Raw genomic sequence first — 13,658 nt, 5'->3', positions numbered from 1 at the left:
AGTGATGTGTTGATGAAGCTTCATGAAACAGTGTCATTATCTTCAGATTCCACTAGTTGGTAGTGATGTGTTGATGAAGCTTCATGAAACAGTGTCATTATCTTCAGATTCCACTAGATGGTAGTGATGTGTCGATGAAGCTTCATGAAACAGTGTCATTATCTTCAGATTCCACTAGATGGTAGTGATGTGTTGATGAAGCTTCATGAAACAGTGTCATTATCTTCAGATTCCACTAGATGGTAGTGATGTGTTGATGAAGCTTCATGAAACAGTGTCATTATCTTCAGATTCCACTAGATGGTAGTGATGTGTTGATGACGCTTCATGAAACAGTGTCATTATCTTCAGAGTCCACTAGATGGTAGTGATGTGTTGATGAAGCTTCATGAAACAGTGTCATTATCTTCAGATTCCACTAGATGGTAGTGATGTGTTGATGACGCTTCATGAAACAGTGTCATTATCTTCAGAGTCCACTAGATGGTAGTGATGTGTTGATGAAGCTTCATGAAACAGTGTCATTATCTTCAGAGTCCACTAGTTGGTAGTGATGTGTTGATGAAGCTTCATGAAACAGTGTCATTATCTTCAGATTCCACTAGATGGCGTTTCTGAACTATTTTCCTTAGTTTTGAACAAGTGTTCTAATGAAACATCATTTTTTAAACTGATGGCGCCACCTACTGACCTCTGAACAACATGACACTGTTTCATGAAGCTTCACCAGCACATCACTAGATAAAACCTTGACGATTTATGACCAAAGTACAGGATTGTTCTTGAGAGCAGGACGTCTAGTTTGTTCAGGACTGACACCATTTTTCTTCTACTTTCCCGGGTAAATTATTAATAGAAACAATTTCTCCATGAAATCCACCGTCTGTTTTTTTTCGTACTCACGCCTCACGACGGCGGCTCGGATCACATTAGGAAAGACTCGCGCCGGACTGTCGGAGTCGAACACGAGGGTTCTTGTCGTCTCGCCTGGTATTTAAAAGCAGCTGTAATTCAACACGTCTCGGGCAACAGAGCCTGAACAAGTGCTCAGTCTTCTGTGACCATTAATCCTGTTAAGCCTTGTTCGCGCTCCGAGGAAGTCGAGTGTGTGTCTGTGTGTGTTTGACGAGGAATTACACACCTTTAAAGAGTTGTTTAAGAGGTTCTCTGTCTTTGTCTGATGATTGTTTGAGGCTCTGTTGGACCTGACATCAACTTGACCCCCAGGACAGGGGCCACTAGAGGGTGAGGGCCCCGGTCCACTTCACCTCTGACTCATGGTTCAAGACCGGCCTTCCAAACTGCTTCTTAATGTGGAAAAGTCCTCGGTTCGATAATGTGCTTCTGTTGACCAAGACTGGACTTTAAAGTTTGAGGTCATGGTTCTCTGGGGGGGGGGGGGGGGGGGGGGGAGTATACGCATTATAAAGCAGTTCTGAAACTATTTGTCTTAAAAGTGCTTCATAAAAATACAAAATATATATCATTATAATCATCAAGTCGAAAGTATTTTTTTTTCCAGCTCCAGAGTTTCTTCTGCATCTTAATTTACAAATGATAAAATACAAAAAAAAAAATCTCAGACGGACAAAAATGTTTATTATCTTCCCTTTTTTTAAATTCTTCTCGCTTTGTCATCAGCGCCCTCTGCTGTTTCACTGCTTGCACTACACCTCGGTAGTGTCTGGTACTATTCTGCTAACTGCAGTGGTCAGTACCTCTGTGAAGGTGTCACACGTGACGATAAGATGTGGTTCAGTGATAAGTATTTGGTTCTGAGGGGAAGGCACTTTCACTCCTGGCCAGCAGGGGGTCTCGTGGAGCGGAGAAAACTGCGGTGGGACTCGTGTCACTTTCATTGTTTGTTGTTGTCGTTTCCTTCTGCAGCCGAGGAGAGGGAAGCTAGTGAGACTTTAAACAGACGAGGAAGCAGAAGATCAAACTGGGCTGTGAAGCGTCAGTGTGTGTGTGTGTGTGTGTGTGTGTGTGTGTGTGTGTGTGTGTGTGATGAATGTTTGATTGTGTCGGGGGGGATCGCTGACATATCTGGAGCACAGACTGACAACACTGCTCATTAGAGGAGGAACGCTGGAGCGACGTGAAGGAGGAGGTCTTGGTGACGGTGAGACGTTAGAAGCTGGTTCTGGTGCTGGTTCTCCAGAAGCCTGGTCTGAACCGAGAAGAGACAGAATCATGATAATGTTCTTTGTGATCGAGTTGAGAATTCAAGACGGGATGAGGATCAGCACCGCTTAGTTTGAGATGGGATTTTGGAACTTTTTGGATTGAAGATTCAAAGCTGACCTTCTTCATCCATCGGTTCTTCTCCAGGACTTTCCTCAAATCCTAGAGGAACCCACATGTCTTCCAGGAGCCACTCTGTGTCAGTGACCCAGAAGCCCTTTGTACTCCTTTTAAGCCGCTTTACTTCTTTCTTAATGGTATTTTTAGACGTCACAAAATGACTTTTAAGTCATTCTCCTGAGAAGATGGATTTAAACACAATTTCATTATTTAATATCATCTTCGAAAACTCTCAGATCAATGCGTCAGACTCTTTAACCCATGAGTCATCCATATGATTTTCAAAAATCAAATGTTTAAGTTTGAGTTTTAAGGACATAAACTCAGTCAAAGATCCACAATAGAGTGACTCGGGGAAAGCAAACTATGGACAGAAGACAAGGTCAGTTGCCAGGGACCAAAGGAGCAGGAAAGTTACACGAAATTAAACACCTTTGAGTCAGTCTACGACTGGATCATGACAGCAGTGATGACTTAATAAAGCCTTTAGAAACCGCTTCATAAATTCTCTCTATCATGATACAGTGTCTTAATTTTGAACAACCACTAGATGGCACTGTTGGTTCAAAAACAATGCCAACTAGATCAGAGGCGAAGATTGTAGAGCAGAGAGTGACATCTTGTGGCCTTTCAAAATGAAGACACTGTATCATGATGCTTCGGCTGTTCATCAAGGCGAGCACTAGAGGGACGAACATGTATGAGTTGCTGAAGGAGACGCTGTGATGGACGTTGGGTTGAAAAAATGAGGCGAGAATATTTTTTTAGAGCCGATATTTTCTGTGTAAATTAAAGTTGAAAGACGGCAATTAAAATCCATCAAACTTAATCTCCGTCGTCTGCCAGGAAACACAAGCCGACCGGCGAATCTTCATCTTCAAAAAAGGCGTCTCGCTAATGATCCCTCTGATCTGAACCCCCTCACTTCATTACCGCCATCGCCGACCTCCGCCGACCCTCGGGCGCCACGGGACCAGCGGAGGTGAAGAACCCGCCCGGCTCCAGGGCCCGGAGTCGTTTGAATGTTCACTTCATTATCGGAGGTGAACGCTCTCACGCCGCATTAGCTTTAAAACTGGACACACACACACACACACGCACACACACACACACACACACACACACACACACGCACGCACGCACGCACGCGCACACACACACACACACACACACACACACACACACACACACACACACACACACACACACACACACACACATACACACACGCACACGCCACCTGTCTGGTCTCATCATGGATCAGGAAGTCAAAAGTCCATGGGAGGACTTGTGGTTCTGGTCCAGCTGCTGCAGGTCCAGAACAGAGATGAGGATTTAATAAAATAGTGTTTTTTTTATATTGTTTTAATTAAGGATGATAGAATGAAAACTGATCTTTTAGAAGAAATTCTTGTGATTCCCTTGAGGGACGAGAAGTTAAGAATCTATTTTGATAGTCAGAGCGTGAAGACCTCCGCCAAGCAGCTTGCATTCCACACGCATTCTTGATTAATCATTTTATTTATAACCAATTTAATAAGATCAATTCAAACAAAAATTGAAAAATCTTGATTTGTATTTTTTCAGCTTTGGTAAATTTCAACAGCAACCTGATGAAACTTATAATAACGAATACAATCTGATCAGTTTTTTTCCCAGAAAAATCCAATTAAAATATTTGAGCGATCTATAAGTTTTGAAGAAAAATAGATTTGATTTATTTTGATTTATCAAAATAATCCTTTGTTATCTTTCCCCCCGAAAAATGATCATATTACACACATGTGTAGCTGGGAACTAGTGTTTTATCTAGTGATGTCCTGGTGAAGCTTCATGAAACAGTGTCATGTTGTTCAGAGGTCAGTAGGTGGCGCCATCAGTTTAAAAATGATGTTTCAATAGAACAGTTGACAGTAAAACAGGATAGAGACGCCATCTAGTGGACTCTGAACATAATGACAGTGTTTCATGAAGCTTCATCAGACCATCACCAGTGAAAACCCTCACCTGGACTTCATCTCTTCTTTTATTGTTTCGTTGTTGACTTAAACAAACACACTTTCCTGCTAAGGTTCAGAGAAGGATTGTGGGAAACTCTTATGGTTCCGAACAGTCGCTTGAATTGATGACCTGTTGGAGTCAAACATGTTCGAGCTGGTCTTTGAGTCTTTGAGTCTTTGAGTCTTTGAGTCGGTTCTTATAACAGCTGTTGAAGGTTCGGTTCCTTCGCTGGTCCTCCAGGTTTGGATCAAGACAAAGTCCATAGTAGTGACGCTGATCAACAATGTTCAACACCTTAAATCTTATTCATATCTTGACTTAACTATAACTTTTTTCCATGACAACTTTATAAGATGATCTATAACCAAAATCAAATCTGAAATAGTGCAAATTTTGAGTTTAACGTTTTGGCTTTGGTATATTTCCACTTCAATGTTTTTCCCTTACTTAGAAAAATAAATGTTTTCTCTGCAACAGGACATTTGCTAACAGATGACAAATCAATCTGAAGTTCACTTCCTTAGTTCTTCTTTAAAACCTTTTACTTCTGTTTTACTTCTCTGGTGCCTTAAAAGAACCAAAGTTCGATACCGAGCCCGAGCAGGTCCATCACACGAGACTAAAATATATTAACAATGTAAGTCATGTTCGGAACAAGAAGAATAACGAGTTATTATAATAACATTAACATGAATAATATGTTTCTTTACCAGGAAGTATGATGATTTTTTTTTATTTAAAAAAAAATCTATATTACATTTAAAATTAAACTCTGTCAAAGTGTTGATTTAAGTAAGTCTTAAATAGATGTGTGACTCTATTGTATCATTAGTATCTGTGTGTTTGTTCAAAACTCCCTTTGAAATATTGACCTTAGAAAAATGATCTTAATTCAATTCAATTCAATTCAATTCAATTTTATTTAAAGTGTCTTATCATAACAAAGTTATCTCAAGACACTATACAGTTGAAATAAGACTACAGTTGATTAAGGAAAAATAGATCCCAGCAATTCAACAAAGAGCAAGAAACAAAACACTGTACAGTGAGCTATGGCGAGGAAAAACTTCCTTTTAGAAGGCAGAAACCTCGAGCGGAACCAGACTCATTGTTGACGGCAGCTGCTTTGACCGGCTGGGAGGAAGGATGGGGGGGTAGACAGATGGATAAGGAGAGGAGTGAGGGAGGATATAGTGAGAGAAAAGAGGAGAGTGTAGGAGGGTCCATGGGGGTGCTGGAGAGAACTCGGGATCTGATGACGTGGTGATCTTAAGCCCCGCCCACTGAAAACACTTTGTTTTTCTGGAGATTACACCCGAGGTTTGTCACCACGCATCATCAATCCCCGAAGTCTCCACCTCCAATGGACTCGTTGTATGAACAAAGCAGGGGTGATTACAGCTGGCTGGACGAGGAGTGAAGCCATTATTACGTCATTATAGACTCTCGTAACCTTTCGTTCGCCCAGATTTCAAACGAACTTCATAAAGCGATAAGTTGAAAACATGGTCATGATGAGGAACTACATCATGGAGAAGAAGATTCAACATTAGAAACGTGTGAGTCAGGACAGTTGTAGTTTGACTTCAGCAGCAGCAGATGTGAGTGGATCCAGTACGATCAGCATCTGCTCCCCGGAGGACGGAGCTGCTCTCCTGACTCCCCGTGAGGTTCGGCACAACTTCAGCTCAGAAGTGTCGCGACAGGAACGCTGACTCGTGAATCACAGGTTAATGAACGGATCGCAGCCGAGGAAGATGAGTCACTCGAGTCAAAGAGTCAAATATAGTCTCAGTTTGAACCGCTGCCTGTGTCGGACGCTTTCATCTCTGTTCCAGCTACACACAAACACACACTCTCACACTCTCACACACTCACACACACACACACTCGCACACAGAAACTGGGGCATCAAACCTCCCGAAAGGCTCATAGCTACATTTTTTCGCATAATCAGGGAAGAATTTTCAGAAACAGACGAGAAAAGTGCAATTAAATTAGCAAAGAAAGAAAAAAAGGAGGAGAAGAAGTTAAAGGCGTCGCTGCTGGAACCAGAACCTGATGAGGTGGGTCCAGTTTTAGAACCATTGAAGGGATATTGGTGGATTTTGGGGGTAGAGATGGGGAGGGAGAGGGGGAGTCCCGGTGAGAGAAAGAGCTGGAGGAGGGAGAGAAGAGGGTGAGAGAGAGAAAGAGAGAGAGAGAGAGAGAGAAACCCTCCTGCTTCTCCTCCTGCACGAGGAGCGGTTCTGGTTCTGGACGCAGACGAGCCAAAATGCTTTTTCTTCAGACCATCTTGAAGAGGAGGCTGCTGCTGAAAGGTAAACGTCCTGATCTCTCTGTCGCTCCGGCGTCGTCCGCGGTCGACGGTTCGACTCCCGACTCCTTAGTGTTTCACTCTTCGTGTTTCACTCTCCAGTCGTCAAAGTTTCTGCTGGTCCGAGAGGTTCTGGTTCACCGGCTCCAGGATGACTTTCAGTTTTACTTTTCCTTTGCTTTGTCATCATTAACATTATTTTATTATGTTGTTTTTATTTCAAATACATTTTTGGTATTTATTTATGAAATATATTCTGATATTAGTATTATTTTATTTGTGTATAAATCTCAAAACAACAGGTATTTATATTAAAATCATCTTATTCAAATGTTAACAATTATTATTTCTAAAATGTAATTACATTTGGTATCATTTATATTTTTAATACTTATATAAGTAAGTAAGTAATTAGTATTTATAGAGCGCTTACTTTATAGATACTATTACTAATAATAACTGTTGCATAATAAGTACATATCTAATGTTATATTATTAAATATTAAAGTATTTTCAATATTTCTTGTCCTCATTTAAAATGGTATTTAACATAATTTTAAATATAATTTCTAGATCTTTCTTTTTAGTTCACAATGTCAAATAAATGCTTATATTTATTGCTTTAATTTTTACATAATATAATTTGTATATTTGAGTTTGTTTTGGATCATTTTTCTTGTTCTTTTAACTGTTTGTTTTAATGTCTTTTATAGTTTAATTCACTAATAAAAACATTAAATACAGTTTAAACTAACGCCTCATATATTTAATTCTACATTAATTATGCATTAATAATCTTAATATTGGGACCTGTGGAAGTGCTCGCTGCTCAGACTCCCGTCTCTCAGCCCTTGAGCAAGGCAGCGGCAGTGATCGCCGACAGCAGGATCTCAACCCCGAGCTGTGACGAGTGTGAAGCGTCTGCTCGTCGTCGCTGCTGCTGTTTGTCACAGAAATGTGTCGCTCTCTTCTCCGGCTGCTCATTTATTCATGAATTTGGGGATTTTTTTTTTTTCTTTTCGCTGCTTTGAAGTTGAGCCTGCAGTGAGAGGGTGAGCTCACTGGCGCCCCCTACAGGCCGCCCCTGCAACAACTTACGGTGTTTCATCTGGATTTAAAAGTTCGATTTTTATTTCTTTCAACGCTGGTTTTGTTTCGCTTCTTTAGGCGCTTTGAATATTTAACTTGTTATTGTTGCTGTTCAAATACATTATGACCACTGGTGAACTAGTTCATGAACTGATACTGAAGTTTTCTTCTGCTGCTACTTCAGATGAATATCAACTAGTACTCCTGTTCTGAGCATGTTTTATCTGCTCAAACAATAGTTTCACAAAGTAGTATCTGTGTCACTGTTGCATTCTCTCGTGTGTGGTGAAGCTTCATGAAGCGTCACCATTTTCAGATCCCGCTATGTTAGGTCGTATTATATTTGAGCAGCTTTTGACCCTGGTTACATCGCTCAACATCCTATTTCTTTCAGTATAATTTTGGGGTCAAAACACCATTTTTTTCATGTTCCTACTACTTATGTGCTGGTGAAGCTTCATGAAGCAGTGTCATGTTGTTTAGAGGTCCGTAGGTGGCGCCATCAGTTTAAAAATAACATGATGTTTTGTGATGTACGTATGAATTATTGATACTAGCGCTACAGTACTACTGCTTCTTGAAGTTATTCTACTACTTCTTGTGGTCAGGTATTATTATGACTGATAAAAGTACAAAATACTGCTAAGATTCTAATAGTTCTACTCCCACTGAACCACCTCAAGTACCTGTCCATCACATCTCGCTCTTCTTTTGCGTCACAAGTAGGATGGTTATAGAATTGAAATATAGGTCAGCCTCCTCGTGGAGATCAGGACTTTGTGTATATGTTTCACGACACAGTCGGAGAGATTTTAAACTCTCAAAATGTAAAGGTCGTCACTGTGTATTCATGGTGAAACCGATGACTCAGCAGAACTGACAAATACGTGGTCAGAGCTACAGATACACTTAAATTAATCATTAACAATAAATTCATCATCACTGTATCGATTCAATAATTAGTATTTGTTTTAAATAATTTTATCATAGTTATTTTATGATTCATATTTCACCAAAGTGTGAATAAATAAAACAAGTTTATATATATTTATATATATATATATATATATATATATATATATATTTGTATTGCAATTGAACTTGCAGCCACTAGATGGCAGCAGTCATTACGCAGGTACGGAAAGAATAAAATCCTGTGTTATCCCGGCGTTGACTGAGGACGAGAGGATACAGTCGACTCCAGCAGCTTTTAAAGCTGATGTTTGGACATATTTTGGTTTGAAAACAAATGAAAGCAGTTACGACTTCGTCAAGAATCATGTGGTCTGTAAATTCTGCAACACCAGAGTCAAGTACTGGACAATACTACACATATATACTCGTTACTACAGAAGTATCGTATGGTTGACCCTGTGACCTGTGGAAGATTCATCGAACCCCTGCATCTTCAGTTGTTGCAGTTGTTGTTCAAGTGAACAGTTTAGCGAGTCAACAGGAGACCTGGTTGAAGATATTGAAAGATGGCGGAGATGAGAAGAGTCTGGTGTGTTCTTGAAGCCCCGCCTCCCGACTCTCCTCTCAGCAATGCAGATGTACCTTCTTTGATTTTGTCACCGGAGATTAATTAGCACTTTTGGAAGGAGTCCTACTTTTTACCCCCGGCACAGTCGGAGGGAGGGAGGGAAGAAGGGAGGAGGAGGAGGAGGAAGGGAGTCACTGGAGGAGAAGCTGCTGAGGGAAGACGCGAAGAAGACACTTGTTGCTTGATGTTCCTCAGGGAAGAATCCTGGAGGAGACCTGAGAGACTCACCTCACTTCACCTGAAGCTCTGAGAAGAGAAGCCTCTCGGTGTCGAATCAGGGGTTGCCGGTTGAAATCCCGCCTGAACGTCTCTGAATAAAAGCCATGAGTTCACAGCATGTCCAGCAGTTGTTGCTGGTCTGCGATGATGAGCCGCTGGTTCTAGAAGAAGGTTCTGGTGACGACCCGACAGACCCGGTTCAGACGCTCGTTGGTCCGCGGTCACGTGCGGCGCCGACATCTGCGCGGCGCCGTCGGCCTCATTGTGTCAGCGAGCGCCGCCGAAGCCGCAGGAGTCGGATAATAAAGATAATAACCAGAATTAGATTAATTTAAAAACCTTTTTCTCGGAGGAACCGAAGTTCAGTTCAAAGAGGTGGACTCTCAAGACAGAAGACTTTTGAAAGTACTTCTTTGAGTACGGATCTACAATCTGTCTCGTGTGTTTTAAAAAATATATATCAATATATTTTACCTTCAATTATTTTGTATTATTTTCATTATTGTTATTTTCCAAAACAACACTATATTTTGTATTTATGTCTATTAAAAATGACTCAAATGTCATTATATTTTCCCTTCATCTTAGTAAGACGGTAGATATTTATATTCCTAAAATGTACTTTTTTCTTTTACTCACCGTTTGTCCAATTGTATGTTTATCTAAATATGATATATACACTTTTCATTTCCCATCAATTTAGTTAAACATACAGGCTTTTAGTTTTTATTTGTTAACAACGTATTATAAGTTGCACTTCCCTCACTAACAAATATTATTTTACAACAAATGATTTGATTATATTTTATTTCCCTTGACTTTGAATATAAGAAGGAAAATTCTATTAAGGTAAAATAAAAACTATTATTAGTATTTTTGCTTCTTGCATTAATTATCACCTAGTGTTAGTTTTTGTCAAGATTAATAGATTTTAACCAGTATTTTGTTAGTTTTTCATCTTGTGTTATCTCTGGGTCAAGGTGACCCGAAGGCCCGAAAACAACAAACAACGACCTCCCTGGCTTCCTTAAATACATATGCAGTGGTGGAGGTCGTTCACCTTGACCCAGAGACAACACAAGGGATACCACAAACACATTAGTTTTCTGGCCTTTGGGTCACCTTGACCCTGAGATAAAACGAATGTAAGATTTATCTTTTTTGTTCTTTTTTAAATATTAATTTGGGTCATGACCAGACCTGCTAAAAACAACTGCATTCTTAAATATATTCATAACTATTGTGTTGTCTAAGGGTCAAAGTGAATGACCTCCATCGCTGCATATGTTTTTACGGAAGGGAGTTAGTTCACCTTGACCAAGAGATAACACAAGGGATACCAAATACACATTTACTTTTGGACCTTTTGGTGGCCTTGACCCAGAGACAACATAAGGGTTAATTGTCAACTCTGTTCCTCTTCTTCTGTGTCTTGTGTCTTTAATATAAAAATATCTTTATCCTTGTTCTTTGCTTATTTAGTTACTTTTGAGAATTAGAGACGAGTTCATGTCTGTTGGAGGTTCTGAGGCAGTGACCTTACACAGAAGGTTCTGATGTTCCAGGACCGACATGACGTGCGAGTGAAGTGGGTTAGTTCGACTCCCGATGTGTCGTATTTTTGTGACCCGACACACTGCGGCTCAGGAAGGATCACGGCGACGCTTTAGAAGAACCGTCCCCGAAAGTGCTGAGGGTCAGACTTTCTCTAAAATAGAATTTGAAAGTCTGAAATTGATTCTCTGCGGGGCCCCCTTTGTGTCGACGGCAGCAATTACATTAGCGGGCGCGTCCTGCGGTACCAGACCCGGCCGTGAAGCCGCCGCCCGGCGCCGGATCTGAACCTGGCGACGTGATTAAAGCAGCGAGGGACGAGCCCGGAGAGTGACGTGAGCTGACAGGCGACTGACAGGACGCTGGAGGAGCCCTGCAGAGATTTGGATCCCATTTGCATTTCAAAACCGAGTCGAAGGATGTGGATCTTTTCACCTGCGACTCCTTCTTCAGCACCAGTACAGCAGACCTGCAGCGGAGGCGACTCGAGTTAATGAGTCACTCAGGACTGAGTCATCTCTGTGTTATCACCCACGCTTTTGTTATCTCAGGGATCTTTAATTTGGGAATATAAAGTGCTTAAAAAACAACTGATCTGGAAAAAAACCTCAAAATCTGGTGGAGTTTGTATGTTCTCCCCATGCTTGTACGTTTACTTCTGGCACTCTGGTTTCCTCCCACAGTCCAAAAAACATACAGAGGTCCATTGAGAACTTGGCTAAATTGTCTGTAGGTATGAGTGTGTGTGTACGGTTGTGTGTCTTTATCAAAAAGGAAACAAGATTGATGATGTTGTGTAGATCGGTTAGCATAATGCTATTGTTAGCATAATGCTATTGTTAGCATACGGGAGAAAGTGTGGCTGACTGTTGTGTGACAATATAAAAATATAAATATAAAATCACATATCCGAGATATCCGCTACTTTTCAAGATAAGGTTTTTTTTTCATCAACTGAGGACAAGAGGATACAGTCGACTCCAGCGGCGATTAAAAGCTGATGTTTGGACATCGCTAAACCGCCAAAACATTTGGTTCGAGAGGCGTCACACCACACTTGACATTTCTCACACTTATATCTAAAGATTGTTTTTTTTATGATACTCAACTTTGGTCATTTGTTGGCCAATCACAGACAGCGCCACGCAGTATGAACCAATCAGAGGCAACATAAGGCGGGGCTATCTTTCCTTACAGCGACACAACTCACAGATAAAGACAACAGTTGTTTGGGTTTCTTCTGTCATGAGCCGCACTTTCATTTAGAAAGTTATCGCTGAACTTAAGGTACGACTCCCCAAAACGCCGTTCAGAAGGAGGAAATAAACCTTTGCCTTTCAAATTAAAAGCATCAGCACAACATTCCTTCTGTCTTGTAACCTTTTTTTTTTATCAAAGTCACACTCTTTACTGATTAAAAATCCACGTTTCTAATCCTTTTTTAACTATTATTCATTAGATCATTTGCAATATCTATGGATTGTTTGAACCAGTTTCGTTTTAGATTGACACTCAAAAAAGATAATGTCAGATTTAAGATTTAAAATAATGAAATTTAAGCTGTGACTCGAACATGTCATTGACAGAAATGATAGTGACCCCAGTTACGATCGACGACCATCATAGATCTGTTCTAGAAGATGTAGCCCCAAAATATCATAAAATGCAGAAAATATGAAGTATAAACGTGAGACCAAGTACCATGTGTATGATTTTCCTTCTGGCTGTCAACCAAGAAGGTTTTGTTACTTCCACAGTATGAGCGACATTTTTTTGTTGTTGATAAATTGAATGGTTCTGTGATTGAAAAATGGCCAATATTAGTGGCTATACCCCTGCACCCCAGTCGGGGCCTTTGGACCCCAAACTCCTGACTCATACCTTTCTAACAGTATTTTCACAATTCCTCTAATTTAAATTTGAATTTACCCGTAAAATAGTGTAATAGTGATTATTCTTTTTATTTCTTGGACGATCAATGTAGCTTAAATAAATCTGTGTATCTATCAAACAGTCACCAAGTAAATTCCCTTCATTCAACATCAATTTTACTCTTCATGAAAATCTCAGTATCATCGTAGACATCGATTATCTACGTTTCTTATCTCATTTTAAACACTGGCATCTTCATAGGACACCAACGTGAACATGGATCTAACTATCGGTACCTTCTCTGCCCTGAAAGAGTTTCTGTGAAACCAACTTCCCTTCTTTCATCTCACTCTCCCCCCGTCCCCCCTCTGACTTCCTGCTGCTCTCCTCCCTGAGTAATGAAGTCAAGTTCTGGTCCTGATGCTGTGAGTCTCCCATCTGTGATGCAGCAGTCGACCAGAGGCGCCACCTAGTGGCCGGCACGACCTTCTCACTCTCCTGCCTGTTTAATAGCGTTGTTACCGAATTAACGTCTGCTCTGAGTGGCTGGTCACTAGGGGGCGTCTTTGTTCACCTGTTTGTTCTGGAGACAATAATGTTAAATCGCACTTGAATGATGTCAGGAAGGTTTTCGCTTGATGTGTTGCCAGAGTGATGCGTGTGTGTAAGTGTGTGTGCAAGTGTGTGTGTGTGTGTGTGGGGGTGTGTGTGTGTGTGTGTGTGTGTGTGTGTGTGTGTGTGAATGAATCACACTTTTCT

General features: G+C 40.7%; 1 protein-coding gene across 6 annotated transcripts in view; it reads left to right on the top strand.

The window, feature by feature from the left end:
• Positions 1-13,658, top strand: part of grip2b (glutamate receptor interacting protein 2b) — a 197,692-nt gene that overhangs the window by 123,104 nt on the left and 60,930 nt on the right. For 2 of the 6 annotated variants that reach the window (XM_087801825.1, XM_087801824.1), the window contains exon 1: positions 6,509-6,626. The exons of the other annotated variants lie outside the window; for them this stretch is intronic. In XM_087801825.1, the coding sequence (XP_087657951.1) occupies positions 6,581-6,626 (46 nt within the window). In that variant the 5' untranslated portion in view covers positions 6,509-6,580. Of the gene's footprint in view, positions 1-6,508; positions 6,627-13,658 lie in introns of those variants that run through there. 6 annotated transcript variants of the gene reach the window in all.

The sequence above is a fragment of the Callionymus lyra genome, chromosome 10 (genome assembly GCF_982586985.1).
Source record: "Callionymus lyra chromosome 10, fCalLyr1.hap1.1, whole genome shotgun sequence".
Taxonomy (NCBI): Eukaryota; Metazoa; Chordata; class Actinopteri; order Syngnathiformes; family Callionymidae; genus Callionymus; species Callionymus lyra.
The sequence above is the reverse complement of the archived record's forward strand: the minus strand, read 5'-3'. Positions and strand labels throughout refer to the sequence as shown.